Source organism: Pleurodeles waltl, chromosome 8, assembly GCF_031143425.1.
Source record: "Pleurodeles waltl isolate 20211129_DDA chromosome 8, aPleWal1.hap1.20221129, whole genome shotgun sequence".
Lineage (NCBI taxonomy): Eukaryota > Metazoa > Chordata > Amphibia > Caudata > Salamandridae > Pleurodeles > Pleurodeles waltl.
Window position 1 is genome coordinate 770,810,757 of NC_090447.1, and position 27,680 is coordinate 770,838,436.

The following is a 27,680-nucleotide window of genomic DNA, read 5'->3' on the forward strand; positions in this document are numbered from 1 at the left end:
TATAAAATCTTAGGAGAAATCATCATTTTGATAGAGTCAAGACGACCACACCAAGATAAAAATAAGGGATTCCATGACAAAATCGATTCAACCTTCTCTAAAGCATCTGAGATATTCACTTTAATGGACTTTTTAATAGAAGAGGTGAACCAAATACCTAAATATGTAATCTTGGAAGAATTCCAGTGAAAGCCAGTAATATCAAACGATGATCTAAAACAAATTTTGTTGGAGGAAGGATTTCAGTTGTATCCAAATTTATCTTATAACCTGAGATCAAAGAAAAGTCTTCAATCTCCCGAAAGTAGAAACTGAATCGAGAGTTCAGGTTTGAGATATATAAAAGTATATCATCTGCATATGCCTTTAATTTTAAGTGTTTCTCACCGTAGTTGAAACCCTCAATTTAAATGTTATTTCTAATACATGATAGAAAGGGCTCTAGAGCTAGAATAAATAGGAGTGGAAAGAGCGGCGGACACCCTTAACGTACACCTCGGCGTAATACAAAGTATCTGGACAATCTCCCATTTACCAATATTGATGCAATTGGGAATTGATAAAGCAAAGAGATAAATGAAATGTGGACCTGAACCATGCCAGGCTAAAGCTTTTAATAGAAAACTCCAGTCTAACCGATCAAACGCTTTCTTAGCATCTATGGAAATTGCTGCTAAAGAGTACGAAAGAGCTGGAGCTTTTTGCTGAGTACATTGAAGAATGTTCTAGAGTTGTCAGAAGCAAGTCTACCTTTGACAAAACCCGCTTGTTCCTTACTTATCAGCGCAGGTAAAAGGGTATCAAGACGTAAGGCTAATAATTTAGCAAAGATTTTATAATCTGTATTGAGAAGAGAGACTGGTCTATAATTTTTACAGAAAATATGATCCTTACCTTCCTTTGGAATTAAGCAAATCGAAGCTTCTTGAAATGTTCCCCCCGTACAACCAGAACCCATGAAGAATTGAAAAAGCTGAAAAAGTTTGGGAAGTGCAATATCAGAAAAATGTAGACAAAATTCCGCTGTAAATCCATCCGGACGAGGAGTTTTACCTTTTTTTTTTAGAGATTGAAGGGCTTTAAAAATTTCTAATGAAGAAATATCTACATCAAGTGAAATAGCATCAACAAGCGTCTTATTAGGGTTTGGAATGTTCTTTAAATAATCATCAATCTGTAAGGAGGTCAGGACTGACTCAGGAGTATAAAGTGTCTTGTAATAATTAACAAATTCAGCTAAGATATCTTCATCCTTAAAAAGGGACTTACCAGTATCTGTAACTATAGACTTCACAATATGGCGTTGCTTTCGTACTTTTAACTAATTAGCCAAAAGTTTCCCCGATCTGTTTCGACCACCATAATAACGGGCACTACTATGCAGAAGAAAAGAGGAGGCATTATCCGTTGAGATTTTGTTAAATTGCATTTTTGCCTGAATAAGTTCTTGTAGGGGTGACATTCTAATGGCGTCTCATCTGATGTAATGATATTATTACAAGTGTCCTGAATTAAAAGCTGCAGCGCCCATCTTTTTAAAATGAGATCAGCTTCAGTACAGCTGGGTTAAGGGAATTTGAATAAGTTGTGCTGAAAACATGTGCACACATGTGGGTGACTTCAGCTGGCACTTGTGCAGCACCAGCACTGTGGCAGATGGGGCCCAGACTGAAAGTAATATTATTTGATTGGAGACCAAAACAGACTGCACCATCCCTTTAGTTGTAAAGGGGAAAATACCTAGTGCTTTACAGTGCTATTTTACTATCATTCCTGATTGAACAGTAATACAAAAGTTATACCAAGGTTTAACCGCTGTGCGCCCGCCAATGTGGCCACACTCCCGCCTGCCCCATTTTGACATCCCCGCTGGGCCGGCGGGCGGAAACAGAGTTTCTGCTCGCCGGCCCAGCGGGTATGTCGGCCGCAACATGGGAGCCGGCTCCTAATGGAGCCGGCGGTGTTGCAGGCGTGCGACGGGTCGCGCTTAAAGCAGTGTGGGGCTGTGCCTGGGGGCCCTGTACTGCCCATGCCAAGTTCATGGGCAGTGCAGGGGCCCCCAGGGGCCCGTGACTCCCCTTCCTGCCAGCCTTTCCATGACGGGTTCTACCGCCATGGAAAGGCTGGCGTGAAAGGCACTCGTAATCCCCTGGGCAGCGCTGCCCTGGCGGATTAAAACTGCCAGGACAACCATGGCGGTAAACCGCCGGTCCCGGCGGTACAACTGTGGCGCTTCCGCTGCGGTCGTAATCCACAAGATTGTACCGCCAGCCTGTTGGCGGTAGAATGTCCAAAACAGCCCTGGCGGTCTTTGACCGCCAGGGTTGTAATGAGGCCCTTAGTGTTTTTGCTATTTGATCCCAGTGGGATACTTTTGTAAAAGAATGCTGACCCTTCACTCACTCATCATTTGGTTCATTTTTAGTAAGCAGCTGCTGTTGCTAAACTTAATGAGCACAGTGTGCAAAGACTTCTGGTGTAAGATTCTTACCGGTCTCACTTGGATGTTGTCTCCTGTGCTACGGGGGCAGGAGCACCCATGAAGTGAAAAAAACAAAAACGCCCAGTTAAAAAATCAAAGAAAAAAATAAACAGCCAATGATGGCAGCATCACAAAACAGAGAAGCAGCCTCAGGCCATGTCCTGTCAGCCTTAGGGTGGTCTTCCTCACACTTTTTTTGCCTTTACCCACACATTTTTTCCTGAACTAATTGTTGTTGCTTTAGGACTCTGCACACTTTACCACTGCTAACCAACGTTAAAGTGCTTGTGCTTACTCCCCTAAACATGGTAAAATGTGTGTACACCTGATTGGTATATTTAATTTACTTTTAAGTCCTTCTAGAGTGGTTATGCCATATACCCAGGGCCTGTAAATAAAATGCTGCTGGTGGGCAATGCAGCACCTATTGTCCTACCCATTTAAGCAGCCCCTTAAAACATGACCCAGATCTGCCATTGCAGCCTGAATGCATTTTTAAAGTAACTATTTGGCATGCAATATAACCTCCTTATCAAGCCTAAACTCCCCTTTTATTGTATATAAGTCAATCCATAAGGTAGGCCCTATGTAGCCCATAGAGAAGTGTGCATTGTAATTAAAATATTGGACATGTACTTTTACATTTTACATCTCCTGGTATTGAAAAGCTCCTCAATTCATTTTTCAACTACTGTGAGGCCTACATGTCCTATAGGATAACATTGGGTTGTCTTATTACATTTAATGAGTGCCAAAATGTGATTTGGACTAGGTATACATTTCATATTTGGTGTCTATGGAACTGTAATGAAAAATCATCTTTGATGGTAAAGTCAGATTTTAAATTATAACTTTAAAAATGCCATGTTTAGAAAGTAAGCATTTTCCTACCCTTAGCCTTTTATTGCCTAAAGCCTGTCTTAGTTTACCTGACTGGGTGTAACTGACAGGTAGACTTTGTAAATTCCTCCCAGACAGTCACACAATAGAGGGATTAGGTGTGCCTCAAGTCGCTCCAAGTGCTAGTTTGCTAGCCCGTTTATGGCCACAGAGACATAAATGGCTCCCACCATCTTGAATCAGCACCTGGACCAAGCCTGAGTGAGTCCCGAATCCCCAAGTAGTGTTCCACCAGTCCTAGACCCTTGGCTGCAGTGCTCAAGGTGCCTAGTTGGCTAAAATCAAACACTTGAGACAGAATTCTTTTGACTAAGAACTGCTCTGAGAGTGAGAGAAGTCTGGGTCCACCCTACTTATTGACCCGCCCAATGTGCATCGCCGGTCGACCTGATGAATTTACAGCTGCTACCGCAACATTCTTCTCTGCAGGAGCAAATCCTGTTTAACGGTCCTTTGGCAAAGGGGTATCGGACCTCCTGGAGCTCTCTTCGGGTACAGACTCCTGTCTCATCCCGCTGGAGATTTTCAACTTCCATAAAAAGTGACTAAGGGCCAGATTTAGAGTGTGGCAGAAGGGTTACTCCAACACAAACATGACAGATATCCCATTTGCCATATTAATGGAATTGTAATACAGCGGCCTGGATATCCGTCACGTTTGTGATAGAGTAACGCCCTTCGTAAACTCTAAATCAGGCCCTAAGATCAAATGTATAAATCTTCAACACTACTTCATCTATAAACATTTTTCTTGAAAATTTGTCTAAGTCTAAAGGTAAGGACTGGTCGGGCCTAATCCACTTTTTATATCCGAACCGCACTTTATCGCGGTCAGTCACATTTTTCGACTTTTGCCTACGGTTGGTACTTCAATCTTTTGGTTCTACTGATAGGCTTTTTGCCATTTGGGTGTCAAATAATTTCTTAAAATTCACTCTGTTTTCCTAAATTGTTGTGGAATTTTTATGTTGTGTTCACTTTATTGTTGATTGTGTGCTGCATAAACACTTTACATGTTGTGTTTAAGTTAAGCCTGACTGCTTTTTGTACCAAGCTACCAAGGGTTAAGCACCAGTTAATGTAGTGACTTTCATGGTTCACCCCTCCAGGGACTGTGGCTGTTGCTTGACCAGGGCTCACAGCCCAGTCAACCAACAACCCAATTTATCACAGGCCAAAGTGCACTTCATAGCCAATTGCAAACATTTGCATATTCCCAAATTTCTCTGGAATGGACAGCAGAACCTGCACTCTTTGGATCTTTTAGCAGGGTTGCCACATTAAAAGCATTATACCCTTTTGCATAAGCCCTGATGTCAAAAGCCCTGACTAAACCTGTAGGACTGACCTACAAAAAGAGAATAGCCCTCTATATTTGCTATAAATGTATGCAGGTGTACTGCTGTTGTGAGAGTTAAAATCTGCTTGTGCACAAATGGTTTAACCTACTTCATAACTAAATGGTCTAGTCTAGAGTTAATTTTCTTTTTTTCTACCCGCAGCTTGGCTTCAGCTCTAAAATAGGTTATATTTCTGCAAATTCACATCTAAATAATTCTCTTCTACATTCTGACGTTGGAAATATTATAATATCAGGCCATACTCCAGCCATATCCAATTTTGATTATGTCTTTCATAACAAGATAAAGAATAGATAAAGGTTCAATATGAGGTTTTTGAATTATATGCTGTTTGTATCTATATTTGAAGTTTGTTGCTAAATAATTTGTATGCAAATCCAGCAGTAGACATGTCTATACAAATCAGTTGGGAAACGTTTAAGACTGTTGATAGGGATTTAATTATAAACCATGTCTCTGATAAAAAGATTTCTCATGAGTATTTCAAAGACAACATGCTGAAAATAATGGGCCTGATTTAAAACTCGGTTGAAAAGTTACTCTGTCACAACGGTGACAGATATCCCATCCGTCAAAATCTATATCCCAAAGAGTAAAATGGGATTTAGATTCTGGCAGGTGGGATATCTGTCATTGTTGTGACAGAGTAACCCATCCACTGAGTTCTAAATGAGGCCCAAAGTTCTTAAAACATATATTCTTTATTTGTAAAGTCACCAGATGTACCTAGAGGATTGGTGATGGCTAAAATGGACTTTAAAAAATAAAATCACAGAACATACATGTGATATTGTATTCAAAGCTAAAGCCAAACTTTATAGTAGACAAACACAATGGCCACATTATTAGCTAATCATTTGAATATTACAAAGGAGCAATCTCTTGGTATTTATGATGAGTCTGCCACCAATAGAGTTGCTAGGAAAGATATTACTGAATGTTTTATTAACTATTATTATAACCTTTATATACCAGAAAGAAGGGTCAGGATGTACCCTCTCTTGAGAAGGATTTGACTATTGAGATTACAACAGCATTACATATATTAAAGAAAAGAAACTCTCTAGGACACAATGGTTTCCCATCAGAGTTTTCTAACCAAGCTTCTGACATATTATTGACCATGTTCTTTGAGCTGTATAATACCTTTCTTCCAGGTAATAAGTCAGAGGTTTCTTTTCTTGAATGCAATTACTAAAAAAGGCACAAATGTGACTTACTGCAAATATTACAGCCCAGTTTAGTTGATTAGCTTGGATTGTAAATTAGTCATAAACTGTAAGGAAATGCCTCTTTTTGCAGCTTCACCTCCATATTTTTGGACTGATGCTGCTGGTTTTTGGACTCTAAAAGTGCACTACATGCTGCTAACCAGATCTCAGTGCCAGTGTTCTATCACCTATACAAATTACATGTCAAATTAGATATCTCAATTGGCAAGGACTGACTTCCTTATAAGTTCCAAGTATATGGTACCCAGGGCAGATAAGGCGAAGTGTCCACTGAGGGCTAGAGCACTGTTTCTGCCACCCTGTGTGTGACAAAGTGCAAAATGGCTCCCAGCCTTTCATTGCAGACTGGAAGGACAGTGTTTTCACTGCCAGTTCGATATAGCTATTCACACCAATGGCAAAGCCACCCTATCCCTTTCAAATATATACATGTCTCCCCTACGGAATGCCTATAGAGCCCAATAGCAGGGAGATATATTTTGTTGGGTAAGACATATATTTTCTTAACATGTCTTAAGAGCAACACTTCCAAATTGATGCTTTGCTGTGGATAAAGTTAGTAGCCCCATTGGCTAACAAAGGGTTACTGGTTGGCACCCCAAACAGGCAAACTTGTGAGTGGGACTACCTAACTGGGTTATGTAAGGTATCAAATTAATCATAGCATTAAACCCAACCAGATGCCCAGGTAAAATGTAATGTCACAAATAAAGTTTAGCAACTTTAGGAAAGTTGCCACTCTGTTCTCCAGTTAGCCCAACGGCCTCACAGAGGCCCTGGCACATAGACATCTTTCGTCCCTCCTGGAGAGATGTGTGAATGACTCCATAGCCCAGGAACAAAGGTAGTTGCCATAGTGTGAGATGTCACCTCCTCTACGATGATGGCCACTCAGGGAGTTAGCCCAAAAGGTTAGCTTCAAAGACGAGGCCACATGTGTGAGGGAAGTAGTGCCAACACCCCTTAGATGGATGCCTTTTGATCCTACAGACAAAGTGGAGACAGGGTCAAGAAAGGAAACCTCTCTCCCAAAATGGATTTACCGTGGGTGTGTATCCCTCTGAGAGCCACACCTCTAGGTTGGGATACCAAGCTCCTGATGACCAAGGAAGGGTCATGCCATCTTTAAAGGGAAAAGAATGTGGCATTCTGGGAAAGCCAGATGCCACACATCACAGGAACTTTGTCTGTAGGTAGGAGGGGACACAGTGGCCCATTGGCTAGTGACGTCATGGTCCCCTCAGGGCACTTTTCTTGGATTAATATGGTACCCCTGGTGCCCAGAGCCTCCAGTTATGCTGGAATCTGAGAGAGTACCGAAGAAGGACTGCAAGAGACTGCATCATTGGAAGGACTGAACAAGCTGAACTTTGGGCTAGCAAAGTTTGGACTGTGCCTGCGGCTCCTGTTTCGAGGAAAGGTTGATTCCCAACCCCAACCTATAGCAGTGACTCCAAGGATCAGAAAGCTGATTTCCTGGAATCAGTTCCAGGAGCACATGAGCTGCTACCAGTCACCTGGCACCCAAAAGGACAAATCCGAGATACCCAAAAGTTGCACCAGAGTCTTCCTGACACGGGAGTACTATCCAAGTCTGGATTTGTCGCACCCAAGAAACACTAGCCCCCAGCTAAAGATTTTGCCCCAACCATGTTTCAGACTGACTAGTACCTTAATATTGCCAGAACATCAAGGGACCTAAGTCTCTGTGGCCAAGTTTGCCCCTTTTCATCCATGGAACAAGGAGCAACCACAAATAAAACTTCATTGAATGCATCACAACTGGAGCATCCTTTGCCTGCATCCCTCGGAATCAGGGCTACTGCACTGATGTCTATGGAAGTTGTCCTTAAAAGTTTGATTCTTGCTTTTAAACCCCACTAGTGGCCGGGTAGACCTCGGTCCTGACGGAACTGATCACCTAGCCCAGAGTAGTTGAAATAACTGTTTCAAACTTTTCAAAAGTTTCCAAAGTTTTGGTTACCAACGCTTGTTTGAGGTTGCATGTAAAAGAGATAATATCTTCAAAAACCTGTATCTCTGGAACCCTCTTGTGGATTGTATTAATCAAGATCTCGAAAAACTTCATAAAACTATAATCTATTTTTATAAATTGGTGTCATCTTTCTTTTGTGTCTTGTGCCTTTCCCATTTTGTTGTTTGCTGCTGTTCAAATGCTTTACACATAGTTCCTTTGCTAAGCTTTACTGCTCACAGCCACAGCTACCCAGGGTTGAATTTAAGGTTATGTAAATGAGCCTGGTTGGACCCAAGAAGGTATTTGTGAGTGTCCTGCCCAATAAGGCCCCACAGCCTTATCATATAGTACATACTTAGGGCCAGATTTGCAAGGCCCTAACGCCTCTTTTAGTGGCTGAACGCCTCCTTGTAAATACGGCCCCTTCACACAGGCGCTCAATGGATCTTGCTTTGAAAATGCCACAGCAACACTCATTGCATTTTGACTCTGCCTCAGATTTAAGATATTTCGTAAATCTGAGGCAGCATCAAAATCTAACGCCACTCCAGGGGTGGCATTAGAGAGGCGCAACAAGAAGGAATGCTTTCATTTCTCCTCGTTTTTTGCTCTTTCTATGTGTGCTCCATAATGACAAATCGCCATTTAAGATTGTTTTTGTGCAGGAACGTGTCCCTTCCTGCACAAAAACAATCTCCCCTGCAGTGCCGCTATCCTTGAACCATGGCGCAAGGTGGCTGTGTTGGCACTCGGAAGCAAATTTAGAGCCAGCGCAGGGGGAAGCACAGGGGTGCGCCATATTCTATTAAATACAGCGCATCCCTGCATTTTGAAAATGACGGAGCGTGCGTTAGCAAATTTGGCTCAGCGCCACGCTCCATCATTTTCTAGGAAATCTGGGCCTAAGTTGTTAGCTCGGATACTTGAAGTGTGCCTATCTAATCTTATTGGACCTAAGCAATCAGATTGCATTTAGGGGAGATTGTTCTCAAATAATTCTGGATTTTTCTGTAAAAATAAAAAGTAAGTCCTCCAGTGTGTCCTCCCAAACGGCTGCTATTGCACTGGATGAGGAAAACTGCTTTACTACGTAGTTTGAGAATAAATAGGTCAAACATTTCTGAAGTACATGTCACTGTTATATGACTCTCTGAAGGCTTACATTTTTATTAATGGCTAACTTGCTTTATACTTTGCTCTCAGAAGGGGTACAAGAAAGGAGGCCTAATATCGCCAATTCTATTTATTCTAGTTTTAGATCCATTTTTATAGAAGATTAAAAAAATAAGAATATAAAGGCATTTTGTTTTCATAACAGTGAAGTAAAGTTATGTGCATATGCTGATGATATCTTATTATATATATCTAAACCACCTACTAAAATGCTCACTGTTAGTAACACATGGAGTTTAGTCGCAGGGCATTGACATGCATGCATAGAGCACTGGCCCCCAACTGCATTCAAAGTAACAAGGGAGCATCAGCTGAGGGAAGACAAACCGACTGAAGAAGGACTGAGGTTTTTGGAATGCACCAAGACTATATAAAGGAATCCCCGCTCCAAGTACACCCAACTCAATTTTCTATACTATAAATACCTTCCCCCAGCCTGCATTGCCACGATATACCCGGGAGGCTGTTAACCTGTCCTAGCTACAAGGCTGATAATGAGAGACTTTTTCCTCATTGTGTGGCACTGTCCATTGATGCAACAGTATTGGTCAGCAATGATTGATGTTATAAAGAATGTTTCAAGATTAGCCTAGATTTGAATTTGACAACCTGCCTTTTCGGTGAATTTAGCGGTCCCAAAAAAGCTAAGAATATTTGTAAGTTCATGGACTTTCCTTTGTTCATTGAGAAGCATAATGCAGTGCAATGCAATGTCTCCACAATCCACAACTGGATGAGGAATCTAGAAAAAATGGACTGCTGAGGATATAAAACTATTGACCCATTTGCAAAAGCAGGAACAGGGCAGAGCGAAAATCACAGAGAGGGATACTAACAGCATCGCACAGTTTGCGTTCATCAGCAAATCCAGCCGGATATGCAATAAAAAGGACGAAAGTACTACAGTTTATATCATGTGGCCTACTGCTGCCAGATTCATGAACTGGGTCTCTCTGCTGGGAGTCACTGCCACTATAGAATATCAATATCTTGCTATAAGTACTAAAACTAGATGATCCACTGAGAATGGGTGAAATGTACAGGCAATTCATAAACCTGTATCTGTGACCCGTTCTGAAGGTAGAGCTCCACTAGCTGTAAAACTTCAATATCTAAGTGTGCTTTGTAGAAATCCACTTTGATTGCCAGTCATCTAAATTGAATTTGGAAGAAGAACCTTATTTTCTTTTGTCTATTGATATAGAGATTTCATGTGAGCACACAAATCTTTCACTTTTGGAAGGTACATCCCCTTATTATCGGTTTACCCAAGCATTAATAGACTAATGTCATGCCAGCTTGAGTACTGAACTTCTTTGGCAATGTACATAAGGAACTGATGTTAATTTGTATAATACTTGGCAAGATAGAATATTTCCCTTTCTTATACCAAGTACCTTAGTGCACATGATCTGTGTGGACAGACCACATTTCCGCCTGGATAGCTGCCATTAAAGACAACCCTAGCTTGTGAAGTTGGCATCTGGCTTCAGATCAAGATCTGTTAGAAAGTTGTAGATGTCACAGCATTCCAGACTTTTAAGACCAATGCCAGTAAGGCAGAACCACTTTCACATGTACCAGAAAGGGTATCCATGTTCAACTACAAAAGATGTTAACAGAGAAGGCAGAGCGTCAGCCTCTGAAGTATCCTGTTGTCCAGGGATCCGAGAAATATGGCTTAAATACGAAATACATCTAATGGTTCTTCCAAATGTTCTCTTAGAGACTTGTGACTTTCATAACATGGTAGCGATTACAACTTTTAGTAGCCCAATCCTTCGTTGTCTGAAAACTGCATCTGTCATATCTTTCACAAGTCCAGATAATTTGATCTTTCAAACTGTGATTACAAATGATAGTTTCATATCCACAGTAAAGGGTTTGTCTGCAAAGAGTCCATGTCAAAAGTTAGTAAAATGGGTTACAAAACTATAACTCATCAACTGTCCCAATACATCTGTAGAATATAATTGGAAGCTCAAAGAGCAATGGACAACCCAATTAGAAAGAATGTGAATTGCCCTAATATATCTTTCCACACAAACTGCAGGAACCTGTTTCACAAAAAAATGAATAGTGTTTGGGTCTAAAGTAGCCATTTACTTACCATCACTCAAACTGTACAAGGGAAGGCTCAGTGCCATCAATCTATATTATATATTTTTAAATGTTTTACCTGTTTTCGTGTAAGGTGCTATAGGTCACCTTTTGTACTCTGAGAGTGCATTGGGATAAAGATACATATGGGGGAAACTGGATGTAACTCAACCACACTATACATCAGTGGAAAGATGGGGTATACGGATGAGGATACACTTTCTTATGAATACAAAATATGGTGGCAAGATGAATAAACCACCAAGTTTTTGGTTGCCTGGAGTGGTGAAGGAATAGTCAGTGTTAGATATATGACCAACAAAATATAGATATACCACCTAGTTCAAATGTTGGACTATAACTATAATTGCTCAAAAATCCCAGAAATTCCTGGTCATTCAGACAACGGAGATTCTGTTGGCCTACTTACTCAACTTCTGGGCGACCAAAGTGTTTTTGATGGGGAAAATTAGATTCACATAGCTGAGCGTCCTGTGCCTGGGTTGTACTGAATTCCATGTTAAACCTTCTGCTGTCTGCAATAGCCAAATATAAGACTTTAATTTGCAATGTGCCTGCAAGTTAGCTAAAGCTTACCATTAGCCCATCTTTAGAAATGTGCAGAGAAATATCATTTACTTACCCAAAGGCTTATTTGGATGGCCTAATAAAGGCATTTTTTGTTTATGCTCTATTTGAAATGTTGGTAATACTTATTCTTGTAAATCTACATTAATAGTTAAAGCATAAATGATTTTCCATTGACAGAAGTTTCAGCTGAAGGTCTTTTGAGTAGGTGCTTCAACTACCTGATTAGAGAGTCACACAAAGAGGACTATTTTTAACCTTTTGATTTGATACATCTATACTCCACACATCGCCCAAGTGTTACAGCTTTAGAACTGATGCAAGATCCTGGCTGTCTTGCTCCTTTGAATAGTTTGTACCTATCGCCAGTGTTGTTTTAAGACATTTAAGATTTATTCTGGGGCCCCCTATTCATAATTTTACTGCACATGTTTTGCTAATTGAAGCACGCAAGACAGCTAAAACTTTCAAAAATGGGATTCACACATTAAAGTTGAAAGTTCCTAAGATTCCACTGGGCAAAGCAAGTGTGACTTAGAGGCAGAGGTAGGCAGAAAGGTGAGAGTATGACACATGAAAATGAACAGACGTGATCTAAATGAAGATTGTTAGACCTGTCAGCTTAAGGTGGTCTTCCACCAAACTTTTTGCCTTCCTCCTCCACTTTTTCTGACCTAATTTTTGCTGGTATTAGGACTATGTACGCTTTACCACTGCTAACCTGTGCTAAGGTGGTTGTGCTCTCTTCTCTGATATAGTAATAATGGCATATCCCCAGTTGGCATGTATAATTTACTTATGTGTCCGTAGTAAAGTGCACTATATGTGCTCCGGGACTGTAAATTAAATGCTACTACTGGTCCTGCAGCACTGAGTGTGCCGCCCACTTAAGTAGCCTTTTAAATATGTCTCAGGCCTGCCATTGCACAGCCTGTGTATGCAGTTCCACACTGCTATTTTGACCTGGCAAAATAAAGCTTTTGCCAGGCCCAACCCTTTCTTTTTAATATATATGTCACTCACTGGATAGATCCTGGACAGCCCAGAAGGTAGTGTGCAATGTACTTAAAAATGTAGGACATGCACTTTTAAGTTTCACATTTCCTAGTAGTGAAAAACTTCTAAATTTGTTTTTCCCTACTGGAAGTCCTATCTTTCCCATAGGATTCCATTGGAGTTGCCTTAGTATAATTTATAAGTGTATTTTCCAAATGGGGAGAGATAATGCCTTCAGGTTTGGAATCTCTGGAATCACAATTTTAAATCCTAACTTATGGTGAACTCAGATTTAAAATTGCAATTCCGAGAATGCCACTTTTAGAATGTTAGCATTTTCATACCTAAGCCATTTGTTGCCTGTAGCCTGTCTCTGGTCACATGACTGAGTGTAGTTGGCAGTAGGGCTTTGTATATTTCTTCTAGACAGCCACACAGAATGGGAGCTGAGGTGTGATTTAATGGGGCATCACTGGCAGGATGGGAGGGAAGAGCTGGACACTGCCTCACCTACACCTGAATAGGCTGTGCCCTGTTCACACATAAAGAGCCTAATGATCCTGTATTGTCACTCCAGCCAGCTTGGAGCCAGGACATGGGAGGCAGGCAATTTCATGCACTTCAAAGCAGCCCCTGTCTAGAAGTTTCTCCTGCCTTCCAGAGCCAGGGCACCAGGATATAAAAAATGAACCTCAGACACCACCACTTCAATATACTTATGGACCTGTGAATAGTCTGCCAGGAAAAAGGATTGTTCTGCTGCTGAAGGACTGCATCTCTGCTGGACTGCAATCTGCTGGACTCCTGCTTTGTTGTGCTGACCTTCTGCCCTCTGGCCTGGTTGGACTGGACCTGCACCTCTTAAACCCAGAATCCAGAGTGACTCCAAGGGCTTGTTGGCTGGGCTGAAATCTCAGGAATATAACACACTTTCAACCACCCTGCTCCTGCACCTGCACTCTGCAATCTGGGGTCTAACCTTCGAAGTGGTGCCACCCCAGTCCTTGAAAGTGGGCCTAAGGTGCATGTCAGCAGAACCATTGCAATCTCTCTGCCGAGTGGTACATCTCCTTAGCTGAGCAGTACATCCCCAAGTATAACTGACACATCTCCCCTGCTGCATGTATTGGACCAGTTGCAAAACACTTGTATTGCTACTGCATCCCACATCTTGGGTCTGACATATCGCCTTCAGAACGGCCACTACATAATGCTTCCCGGGAGCAGATCCTTACATATGTTGTGGACAGCAGCTTCGATGACAAAGAACCTCTATGTCACAGCTCCACCGCTCTTCAGAATCAATGACTGTGCATCTCAGAACACATGCATTGCCTCAGCTGCGCTTGTGCATCTTTGACACAGATCCATGTAATGTTCCACAGCCAGAATTCAAGGTCCTGTGTAAGCAGGCCTTACTGGGTCCCTGAAGCTGACCCGCGCTCCATCGTGGTTGGAATGAACCTATGACTTTGTCCCAGTCCTGTACAAACATATATTCCTAATAGTGTTTTCTGTTTTTGGTGCTATTTTTACAAAAACAACTTCGAAATTCCATAACTTTGGTTCTACTAATTGGACTTTTGTCATTTTTGCTATTGTTTAATTTATTGAAAACTACTCTTTTTTTCTAACCCTGTTGTGGGATCCTTTTGTGGTATGTTTTCACTGTGTTACTGTTTGAACTGTTGCACAAATACTTTACACATTGCCTCTAAGTTAAGTCTGGCTGCTCTGTTCCAAGCTACCAGGGTGTTGAGCATGGGTAAATTTGGGGTTTGCTTGTGCCTTACCCTAACAAGGATTGTAGTTGCTGCTTGACCAGAGCTCACACCCATGTCAACCAACAACCCAATTTCTTACAAAGATACATTTTACTTCTCTGGGGGGCCTTGGAAGGTGAGGGTTCTGGGCAATTGCCCACTTTGCTCATGCCTTAAAATGTCTCTGCTAATCTCTCCCTATCTGAACAGATTGTTGTGTCACAAAATCCTTTGACTCATCTGCCTGTTAATGTGTTATTAACAGATCTCCATGGCATTTGAGCCCTTAATTTTCAGTATTGATAAAAGCGTTCTGCACAAAGATAGTAGGCATCAATGTCTTTCCAACTGTTTAAAAGTAGCCCCAAAGTTCTACATGACTTTTGCAAGCAAGTTACCGAAGAGAACAACCAGGGAACTCTGACCCGCTTTTGGGTCGCAATGTTGTTAAGTTTAGGGCAAAATCGGAATACAATGACTCTTCTGAAGTGTGCTGTAGGGGTAATGTGATGTACATTGGCAGCACTCTGGATGCTGCCATTTAGCAGAACTACCTCTACTGGTTTGATCATTGTTTCTGCTGTTCTTGCCATGTTAAGAAATTTCATTAGGGTCCTGTTGAGGAGCATTTCCTAACAAACGGCCTGTCCATAGCCGGTTATGGATATGCCTTCCTCAACTAACAAGAAGGTTTACTACTTTGGATAACTCAATGGAATCAAGCACACTTTATCGAGGTCAGCTGTTATAGAACATTTGGTCCCTGTGAGAGCTTTCACTCTCCAGTGGTCAGCTCACATATTTATTTACTGGCATACAGGTAGGCCCAGATTTTCAAACATTTTGCATCAGGTTTGAGTCACTGAAGCAGACCAAACGAAAAAATCAATTTTGGTGTTTACAAAGCAAAGCAGGTGCCAGTTTGCTTTGTTAAAATAAAGATAAGACAGAGATTCCACGGGTGGTGCATGAGCATTCATGTGCACTCAACCATGGATTTTCCGCTCATATTTACAAATAGATGTAGACATTAGTTGCACAAAACAGGTGTGCCTGCCTGAGGCTGATATAACAAGGCAAAATAGCTTTATTTGTCCTTGACATTTCCTCTTTGCATGAGTGGAGGATTCTGAATTCAAAAGAAGAAAGCTTCCGAGGAGACTTTTTGCGCAGCAAAAATCACCTTCCTGCACAAAAACTATCCTGAGCATAACACAGGCACTCTCGCACTATATCGCAAGGGTGCTTGTGTTGTTGCTAGGCAGCCCAAAGTGTAACAGTGCAGGGACACAGCAGAAGTCCCTAATTTCCTGAAAATATGGCAATTCTGCTCTCTCGCTTTCGTGCAATGCAGCACCACAACTTCACTTGCTCTGCTGTGTTACATGAAATGTAAATCAAGGCCTTATTGATTTTTGGGTATTGTATGCTATTGTGGTTGAACGTAGACCCCCTGTATCATGCTGACAGGAAAGTAGCTAATTTGCTGTTTTAGACTTTATCCCCTAACCTCATAGATGTAAACATCAAAAACTGACTTCACAGAAAAACATTTCAATTCTATTTTGTTCTCTACAAATTCATCAGAATCAACAGAACATTGCAGTAGTCCACACACTTCTGCACGTGCTGCTACTAGAGCGGAGTTCAGATGTGTGGCTTTGTGTGAACTCATTTGCAACTGACCTCTACCTCTTTTTAGAGAATAACTTGCCAATCCTGACTGCAAGAGGTCTCCATTGTGGTTGCTTTATAATTATTAAGGCGTTAGTGAATTTACTTCGTATCGCTATTTTTCTAAATTCTGGATTTACCATCTGTTGGGCTTAGTTTTAGGAGTGTGAGAGAAAACTGTTGGCATAATTTTCGGAGGGGATGAGGGATTGAAAAAGAGTTGGGTTTTCCTTTCTAAGTAGAAGTTAGAGCAACGCATTGTGTTTCCTTATCAATGAATTTACGTAAATGTGGTGCCCAAAGGTAATCTTTTCAGAAATATTCAAACATTTTGGAATTTAACCAGGGGGCCAAATAATACTTTTTCCTCATTAGTACAAACATTTGAATACTTTGTAAATTCATTCATTAGGCAATAGCCTGGACAGTAAGAACATTATAAAAGGAGAAAGATTAAATTAAATAAGGTAAAATAAAAAATGGTATGGATTGTCACTTCATGGTGGACTGTTCATATTATGCAGGACCAAAATTGATTTGCAAATGGTTGGATTCTGTTTAGAATGCTTAATGGTTGAAAGATGATGCTCTGGAAAGCAGCCCGAAGTTTTCGCAGGTGGCTGAGATTAATCCTACGTTTCCTTCCATCATTTTGTTGTTTGCTGCAGTAGGTGCCCTCAATGTAACAGGAATGCCACATCGTAGGCTCTAGGCTCACTGTGCAGCAGGTCTTATATATAACTCATGACAAGGCTTGACTGGAGTGAAAATGATCCGGAGGTGCTTGAATTCCTGTCTGGAGGGGATCTGGTCTGATAGTTCAGGCTGGACTGTTCCTATTGGAGCAGAACCAGAATTGATTTGCATGTGGCTGGTCCCTGTCTAAAATGGACCAGTGGATGAAGCGCAATGGTCTGGAAGGTGGGCCTAGTGGTAGCCAGTGGCTCAGATTCATTTGAGCTTTCCTTCCATGATGGCATGCTGGCCCTTCTAATAATTCAAATTTCTCTGGAAGTTCGATAACTAGTAGTTGGTGGGAGTGAAGAAAATCCATTAACTAACAGACATCCTGTAACCCAAGATAGCTAGCGAATTCCAGGGTAAGTTGGTTTTGTGTTTACTAAACCATAACTAACATATCATTTCTATTTTTCAGTGAATTTCATATTTTTAATGATATAGTGATTAACCTACTAAATACTCATTCCATGCTGCTCACAGCCTTCTGCCACCCGGCCACAGGGAAAAGGGGATTGGCTGCAGGTATTGCCGGGCTTTGCACGAGGCTTAATTTGTTGTCTTTCTGCCACATATCAGGCAGATTATCAAAAAATGGTAAATTTTTAAATGAATAAAACTTTTAATGCCTGGATTTATCTTTGCTATTCTTTTGAGTGATCTGCTCAAATTCTGACACACCCAGCAGAAGGTTATACTTTCTAAACGTCTACCAAATTTCCAAATATATTAGGAAATTAATGCTTCTTCAATCTCCTTTAAATCTGAACAGCCCGTATAATCCTGCCTGCAACTGAGAAAACCAATAGTAGTCCTAGCATGTTGTGTCCCTTTTTATGCCTATCAAACAAATAGGGCCAAAGTGATTTTTAATTCAAACATGTTTTGACCTTGCCACTTCAACTTTGACCCCCCATTGACTTGACGTGAAACCTTAACTACCTGCACTGGGAGTAATTTGCTAAATGCCAGTTACATAAATGCCAGTCACATATGAAGCAGGTTCATCAAACAGCACTACCAATATAAATAAATGATAGGAGCCTGAGCCACACTTCGTATTTTATTTTTAACTGCACCTCACTTGAAATGGGCTGTGGCTGTGAGATTCATCTGTACATCACAGCATCTACAGTTTTGGAGTCTGCTGCTGCAATTGGAAGAGAATGAAAACGATTTATTGCGATGCATACTTGGTACCAGCTGTTGAGTAGGACATGGTGAACTTACTTGCTCTTAAAATGACCCCTTTCCTGTGCCACAAAACACATGCCAAGTGAAATAAAGCCACATTTTAGCGAAGATCAGGACAGGATGAGCAAAAACTGCCCATTCAAATTTTCCTAAACGTTTAGGGGAGCCATTGTCCTATAAATCTTCCATCATTGAAATTGTTTAATCTCAGATTAAAAAAATGTCTGCTAACAGAGCTATCGTACTTAGGGAACCACCTGGATTCTGGTTCTAAAAAGCTATTAGCGAGACGGAATTGGGTTATGATTAGGCTCTAGTGAATCCACTAGATTGTCCCTGTGCAGTGTGGCATTGGTACACAGCAGGCAGTGTCCTTGCACATTCAATGTGTGCTTCATTGGACAGAGCGCCAGCCTGCAAAACACTGGAGGGATTAGAGGCACTTCTTCCCTGAAACAGAGCCCTGCTCCAGATGCCTCACTTACAGGAAATCAGGTAATACCTTTAGCCCACGTTGTGTCTTGAATGGGAACTAAAGCGTTAGGTGAAAGGGAGACTAGGTGGATAGAAAACTGCATGTCTGTGACCCAACATCCCTTCAGGGGAAACAAAGATGCACTATGCATGTCACTATACAAGTCCGCAAAGCGATACACCAAGACATTAGTTTGCGTTCTCAAACTTCACCACTGAACATAATGCAGACTGTACATATTCATAAGTGTTTATTGCTACTCAACTCAAAAGAATACATTATATCAATAGTAAAAGAAAGAAAGATTTTGCTAAATCCTGCAAGGATATAAATGCATGTCTTGCCATCTACATGGCGATGTTTGCAGTGAGCGCATACCTCCTGAGATAATTTAACAGGATTGGACCCTTTCTCCAGTATGCTGTGCAAGGATCTTTACAATAACCCACTGTCCTGCAGGATTCAAGCAATGCACATCAGCAAGAGCATTAAACATCTAAGCTAGTTTATGATGATTTAAACATGTAACCAAATGTTGCACACAATTCTCTCTGGTAAGTGTTTTAACCACCTGCGCCATCGTAGATATATTGGGGAATATTTACATGAAACTGTTGCATCGGCTCCAATGTGCCAGTTTCCTTGCATCAGCCTGCGCCCCCCTAACGACATCACGGTAGCTCTGTAATTACAATACAGCACACCATGGCACACATTAGCACAATAGCGTCAATGTTTTTGATGCTATTGTGGCGCTTTGCTGGACTAGCACCTAAAATGTTGGCGCTAGTCCAGCAAAGCACAGAGAGGTCCAAGGCGGCGGCACTAGGGGCTTGTAAATATGTCCCATTATATCCAGAGATGGTCTGGATAGTCAAAGGTGACTGCAGCTGTGATCTAAACCCTGTCAGCCATTTTGAAATGCAGTCTATTTGGGACCAATAAAGTAAGCTAGAATGGCTTTACTATCACACGTTTACTTGTCAATTTCGTTGGAGGTGAAGTAGTGCATGTGTATGTTCATGTGCATGTGCAATGGTAGATCATAGACAAGGAGAAACCCTTCCCATTTTCTCTCGTGACGTTCTAACCTGCTGTCCTCCTCCTAACCCCATTTGTGGATTCACTGAGTACGTTTTCTTCTTTCAAGTCCTGAGTGGTACTTTTTTTTGTTTTCTGCATCTCATTGTTCGACTGTGTTTGTGGAAATCAGTTTCCAATAGGTTTCTATTTGTAATGTGAAGTTTCTAAAATTCGTTATTTTTACAGATTATGCAGACTACGGAGACTATTGGAGGAGCAACTATCAAACGCATGGCTCCCAAGAATATGCATATAGTCGCGATGACTTAAAGAGAGACGTGGAACGGACATTTAAAGAGGTACACAGCAATAATACCATTTATTTGTCTGTGCGTTATTTGACTGTAATATGCAGCTGTTGGGCAGCCAGCTGTGAGGTGGGATCAATCTTCCAAGTACTTTGTTTACATGCACATAAATGCCCTTGCTTTATTTAGTAGGTCGAACCCTGGAATTGTTCTGCTGTTTGTGTTCCTTTGGCACCAAGCTTCTTACTTAGAACAATACAAGTGGGTTACAATACATTTCTCAGGAAAATAAATAATCTAGATTGCATCAGGTAACGATCTGGAAATCTCAGATGCTTTCCGTAGATTAGTCATCATTAGAATTTGTTGGTAAATAAAGTTACATTATAATACTGTGAATGTAGTTAAGAAATTGTATTTATTAAAAATAAAATTCACAAAAATGTAACGAAATCTACTAGAAGCCAAAATGAGTTTCTTCTTGAATCAGGTTAGCAATGTTACAAAATAAGGGTAGTCAATCAAGCGCACAAATCTTCGAAGCTACAAGTCTTTGGTGAAGGTTAATGGGTTATCTCATGTTATAACAGGATGCTTTCATTAAACACTAGTTTTAGTATTTCTGTTATCCAGTTTCCTCTTTTTCAAGACCAGGTGATTTTCAGTTCCAGAAAAATATTTTTGCTATCGCTAGGGCCAGTTGTAAACAACAACCTGTGGAATTTACTGCTTCCAAACACAGTCTGACTCTGAATCCTAGTACGAGGGGAGGAGAGAAAGAATGGTGGTTTCAATCCTGTCTAGTCATAAACAGTTTGATTATCATGAAAAAGAATTTCTCAGTGGGGCGAATTATGTCAAGAGATGTTGTTAGGTGTATTAATTATTGCCTGACAAAACCATTACATCCTAAAGAAAATGTACAAAAATATGCTCCAGTGAAGGTAATATTAGATATTCTGTGACTTATAGTTAGCCCCCAATATATATGTCAGGAGTTATTTTTGTCAACAATACTCTTTCCTACATTTAAACATATGTATCAAGTTGGCTTTTCAACTTCTATGTCTCCGTTAGACCGCATGTTTGACAGATTTGTTATTTGCATTTTGCATGTTGACCTGTTGTCTGCTGCGATTCCGTGGTTGTAGTTGATCTCCAGATGGGCCTGGTTTTGCAGCCACCTTTTCATCCCTTCCAATAAAAACCTAAAATCTATCAAAGTGGTGTGAGGTGCTACAGTCACTCCTCAAGGAAGCAGAGAGAAATCACTGTTCTAAAACTAGGCCTTTTTTTTTTTTAACAGCAGGCACTTTTGATTTTGTCAAAGGATGTACGAACTTACAGCCAATGAAAAGGTCAGAATGTTCTCTAAATTGACCGAAAGTGCGCAAACTCAACCAAAAGTTTACAGACTTCCAGGAAGCCCTGCCCTCATTGGCAGGTGTGCCAGGTCTGTGGACTCAAATTTGAGTCCATGTACTCAACAGATTTTTTTAATATGTGTGGTATCCCCAAGAAAGAACCCAGAAAAACAAATAGTGACAACAGCCAAATAGATATATGTATTTATTCTTTTTTATTTGGGTTTGTAAACTGTCCTCAAACCTTTGCTGAAGACCGATTTGCAGTCTAATGGCCTAACTATTGATATCTTTGTAATACTTTCAAGTCCATTCAACATGTTATAACATTAGTTTCTCAAAAACTACTAAATGGATATACACCAACCCAGGCAAAGCCGCACCTTGCGCAAAATTTTATTTACATGTCAAGTTTTATGTGATTCCATTCGTCCACATTTTCTGTATCAAGGAGCAAAGGATTTTATGGAAGTTAAAATGTGAAATGTCACTTTTGGGACCCACCTCCTTACCACCTAGTCTGGTTTTAGGACCCCACTTTAAGGATCTAAAAAAAATAGCCATAAAGAAACCAAAGTAACTGCAATAGCTTTTTTAAAGTTTCTTGCAGATTTTTGAAACGATGACAACGTTTTTCAGAAAACAAAGAATGCCTTTTCAGTGTAAACTGTGACCTATCCATAACTGTCACCACATCTACAATATGTGAATATGTGTGTGTGCCTGCGTGTGTAATTATTAAATAATTTATGGAGGATGCTATATCAGGATTTTTTCTTATCATTTTTTTGCCAAATTTCAGAAGCTTTGGGACTCTAAGGTCATATAGAGCTTTGTGGTTTCAGGGCTTCTGGCAAGAGGTGGCAGCTGCTCTTCCAGACTTTGTGTCGGATTTTTTTGACTATTTTTAACACAAACCAAATGCAAAGTCTTTCACTGGTATTTACAGTCCAAGGCAAATCGCAATTTGCATAGGATTATAACCAAGAGTAACACAAACCTGCAGAATGCGCTGCCTTGCATTACTTTTCTTCAGAAAGTTGTCTATGCATTGTAGATGGACGTTTCATTTCAACCACCAGTGGGTTTTCACATAAATCGCTATCTACAAAGAATTGAAGACCTGGATTTGCACCAAAATCCTGCACCTCCTTGATGAAGGCATAACATGGAGACATTTTTTCATTTCTTCTTGTTTGCCCTCTTTGCATGTGTGCTGAATTCTATAGTACAAAAAGAAAGAACACATTTATGCATAGTTTTCTTAACAGAAAGGTATCTTATCTTGTACATAACAATATGCGTTCCACAACACATACAGCCTTGCACTATGGTAAAAGGCTTTCTCCATAGGTGCATGACAGCATGATGTGCACCAACACAGGGAGAGAGCTGAACAGCACCACATCTTAGTAGATATAATTCTGTTCTACTTTCTCCTGTTCGTATAACGTAGCGCAGCACCCTTACTTGTTGTAATGCTCTGCAATGTGCTAGAGTTTTCTGCCTTTAGTGCAACTCCTCAAGGGTTAGAGATAGATAGGGATCTCTGACTATGGTAGACAGTCCACTGCCAAGTGAGCAGACCCCAAAAGTATGCTTAATTTGTTTTTAAAAAAGTGCCAGGACCTTTGTCAGGTGGTCACTGCAGCTTGCATCACCCACCTCCCCTGCTGGAGCGGCCAATGGCAGTACCAACCTGACTAATAAACTAATAAGTTTGACACTTTGGACTATTTCAGGCCCCCAAAGTATTCAATTAAAAAACAACTTTTCTTGTGCTCATCTGTGAATTAGACAAACAGCCCCACCATGTGACAGACTGCCACAATTGCCGTTGTTGACAATTAGGTGCCAGTGCTGAGTACCAGAAACTGCCAGTTCAAATTACGCACTGCCCCATAGCCTCTACTGACCTGCTGTACCAGCAAACCACCCTTCATTTTCTAAATGCCCCCCCAATTTTTTCTTAATAGGAGACTTGGCATCAAAAGCAGAGATAATGCTCCACTTCATCTGGGGAAAGCACAGCAAGATATGTTTTCCACAGTACTCCACAAATTAATGTGCCTTTGAGAAAGCTTGATAATCCTCCAGTAGAGATTGGAAAGTACAACCTACAGATATCCCTGTTCTTAGAGTCATACCAGGTGCCTTATTTTGGTTTTATAGGATTGGATGCTCTATCACAAACATGACGGCTATCCCATCCATCACATTACAAGTGCCATAGGATATAATGTACTTGTAATAATGTGGAAAGGATATCTTAATGAGTTTGTAACAGAATATCCCATCTGCCAAACTCTAAATCAGACCCTAAGTCTTGCATGCTCTATTTTGAGTTTACCATCTACCTTTCTAGTAGAGGACAGAGTTAGATGTAATCATAAATGTTGGACCAGGCCCTTTCTGCAGGTTCATCCCCTAACTTTTTAGTTTTTCTCCTTTCCTTTTTGCTGAATTCATATGTGTTGGCTTTAGAACTCTGAACACTTTACCACTGCTAACCAGTGATAAAGTGCATGTGTCCCCTTCTTAAAACATAGTAACATTGGTTCATCCACAACTGACATATATAATTTATTTACACGTCTCTAGTAAAGTGCACTAGCTGTGCCCAGGTCCTGTAACTTAAATACTACCGGTGGGCCTGCAGCACTGATTGTGCCACCAACGGCAGTAGCCCTTCAAACATAGTACAAACCCTGCCATTAAAGGGTTTGTGTGCAGTTTTAAATTGCGATGTTGGCCTGGCAAGTTAGCCCTCTTTCCAGGCCCAAACCTTCCTTTTTGATACATATAAGTCATCCCTAAAGTAGGCCCTGGACAGCCCCAAGGGCAGGGAGCACTGTATTTAAAAAGTCAGACATGTACTTTTAAGTTTTACATGTGCAGGTAGTGAAAAACTCTTCATTTTTCACTACTGAAAGGCCTCTCTCTCCCATAGTATAAAATTGGGATTGCAATATTGCAACTGTAATTGTAATTGTATTTATATAGCACTTACTACCCTTGACGAGCCATCGTAACGCTTTTCGGCGATTAGCACACTCCAGAACCCAAAAGGATTAATGGTGACTCAGCATAGAGAAATATAAGTATAGTATTAGTTTTAGTATAGGGAAATATGACTCCATTTGAGCGGTGGACATGTGAGCCTGTTAGTTGAATTGAACAGAATAATGGAGGGAAAGAAGAGGGAAGAATCCAGAAAGTGTTCATTGGGAGATCATAGAATTAGGGTGAGGTTTGAGATGAGTAAAGGAGAGGTGAAGGACGGAAGAGTCTGTAGAAATGGATTAGGGAGACCCTAGTAGTAAAATGAGGATTGGGATGAGTCAAAGGAGAGATACATGAGGGAAAGTTTAGTGGGGCTGTTTGGGAGATCATAGTAGTAAACAGAGATTAGGGTGCACCAGGAATGATAGAGGAGGTAAGAGACTAGGAAGGGTTATTTTGAAGATCATAGTAGTAGAATGTGGTTTGGGATGAGTGAGAGAGTGGAGATAGAGGATAGATTGAGAGAGGTTCAGGGTGGGACAGAGTAGTGCATAGGAGCGAGTCATTTTTTTTTCTTGTACAGTAGGGTTAAGGTAATAAATATACAGATAAATGATTACAGAGAAAAGGAATGCATGTATAAGGAAGATAATATATTGAGATGTAAGTTGTATTGTATAAACACAGACTTTCATGTGTTGCAGCATTTGAAGGTAATTTATTTGTGTACTTTTTATAAAATTATTTTGTCATGTTTCCTCAATATTTCAAAAGTGAGACTAAGAAGCTTCTAATCAAAACAATACATATTGAAACTATGAAATGACCTATGAACATGTTAAGCATCTAAAATTAAATATATGAATATTTATATATATATATATATAAATATATATATATATATGTATATATAGATAGATAGATATATTTATATATGTATCTACATATATATATATTTATATATATATATATATATATATATATATGTATATACATATATATATTATATATACATTTCAGGATATAACGTTTTTGCAATAATAGAATAATTTAACTTATAGGGATTTGATTCATGTCTTTTGACAAAAGGGAACAATTTGTATACTGAAATAAGCAGAGGACACTTTATTGATTAGTAGGATGTTGATTACTTTTTGCAAATCAAATCAAGCATAGGACATTTTAGGATTTAACCTTTTTGCTCTGATAGATGATTTGAACTGACACAGGAGTAGATCAAGAATCTCTCAAAATGATGAATGTAGATATGTATATGATTGCGGAAATGTATAAACACGGGGCAAACATATTTGAGAGAAAGAATATACACAAGGAAAAAGAGTTATACAAAACATTTTCATATCAGAAATGCAGGTATGCGGTTATAAAGTAACCTCAAAATTCTTATTGTTCTTTGCGTTTTTTCAAATTTCAATGTTTTTGAAGTCTTCATTTTCTACAACTCGTACTGTTACGGGAATAAGATTAATTTTGTATATTTTAGATCTGTGCTACTTTGTCTCCCTAGACAATCCAGCAGTATTGAAACTGGAATAACAGAGGTTGAGGCAAAGTGTTTTGAAATATAAGGTCAGCTTTGGAGGCTGAATAAGATGTTGTGTTCTTTGCAAAACGAGATGTGTTCCCTTTAAGCAGAATGGGAGGGACGGTGTGCCTCTACTTTTAAATAGCACTTGCACTTTGTCTGTTTTTATGGCCAGTGGAAGGCTACAGCTGCAATGTGTCGCCATGACATGGAAATGAAAGTCTTTTTGCACACAAGTGAATAAAAGTGTTGAATGAACCAGAGTGTGCAGCCATCATCTGTGACTTCTATGTGGCTTGTGAAGGGTTACTGTGCCAAGGATGGGAGTTTATGGAGATTTTATACAATATATATACATATATATGTATATATATTTAAAAGTAAGTAATATATACATTTGATAAGCAGGCCTAAAGAGTATGTATATAGTTTAAGACAAACAAAATAGCTATTATACATATTTGTTCAAAGAAATACACATCTAAGTATGTACATATGATCAAATTATACATGTTTACATACATACATACAGAGATATGCAGTACATTGCTGTCTGAGTATGGTGGTTGTGTAAGAAAGAGCCAACACTTGAGTAGTCTTCTGAAGATAAGATAGTTATCTGTGGATCTCCTATGTGGGGCTAAAGAATTCCATTTCTACATGTTAGTTGTTTGAGAACCAGTCCATAACACTCTTGAAAGCCCAAATAATCTCACACAATGGTTGAACCGAGCTGTGTGCATAACAATGCACTTATACCACATAGGAAACCCATACATTTTGTGCATAATGAAAGCTGTTTCTCTAAGTATATACAGGTCTCTGAGTATTGGGGGGTTACAGCTGGGAGGGGGAGAAACAGTGGGCTTGCTGGAATGGTAGTAGATTTTGTCTGTATGTATAAGAGTGCCATTGGGATAAAGATTAGCATTGAGCGGGGTGTAGCACTTTGTCAAGATATTTTGAGGGATGTACGATTAGTGGAAGAATGTTTTTATGTAGAAAGAAAAACAAATGCTACCAAGACAAATATAGGCAACCCACATCTAATAAGGATGGGCCACAGACAATACAACTCGTCGAAAGTTGTAAACTATGCTTAGAACCAATAAAGCAACGTTTTAACTTAGCGCTATGGTGACAACTGTTGCTAGATCTTCAACGTGAAATAGCAAAATACAGATAAGCAAGCCGTTACAGATCAAAATTAGGTGTTTTATGAACAAGTTTACAGATATCAAGTTTACTTAGAGCATAAAAGAGAACAGAAGCTAAGTTCAAATCCTCAAAACTCAATTTTCAAAGAAAGGGGTTGGACTTCTATTCATGAAGTGGATGCAGACCTTTAGTCACTGAACATTGATGGCTAAGTAGTTTTAAAAGAAGAAGCTGTCAAAACTCCAAGAGAGTAAAAAGGGACCCTATGCCAGAAGTGACATATTACATGTATGTTCTGCAACCATTATAGCAGGTTTTGCATTCTTACAACTTAGGTGTAGGAAAGGATAAATATGGTGGTCAGGTATAAAAAAACACATTCCGTATTATGTTCCAGTTTGCTGTGAAACACTTTCATCATCTAAATGTTCAGGTTGTTACACACTTTATTCAGTGTGGATTAGTTGCTATAATGTCTCTTATAACCCAAAGAGACAGAGACTCTATTGAAGTGGGACAGCAAGAATTTTCGGACTTCCGTGATTGCTGTGGGGTACTTCCCATTGTTGCCAGTGATTTGGTTTCCCATCTGCAGAGGAGGATTACAAATTCCTCCAGTTCTGC

The 27,680-nt window shown here is 40.1% G+C and overlaps 1 protein-coding gene across 1 annotated transcript in view; it reads left to right on the top strand.

Moving 5' to 3' along the window:
• Positions 1-27,680, top strand: part of ACE2 (angiotensin converting enzyme 2) — a 405,347-nt gene that overhangs the window by 77,968 nt on the left and 299,699 nt on the right. The window contains exon 5 of the mRNA XM_069205018.1: positions 19,924-20,036. Coding sequence (XP_069061119.1) covers positions 19,924-20,036 — 113 coding nt within the window. The remainder of the gene's footprint in view (positions 1-19,923; positions 20,037-27,680) is intronic.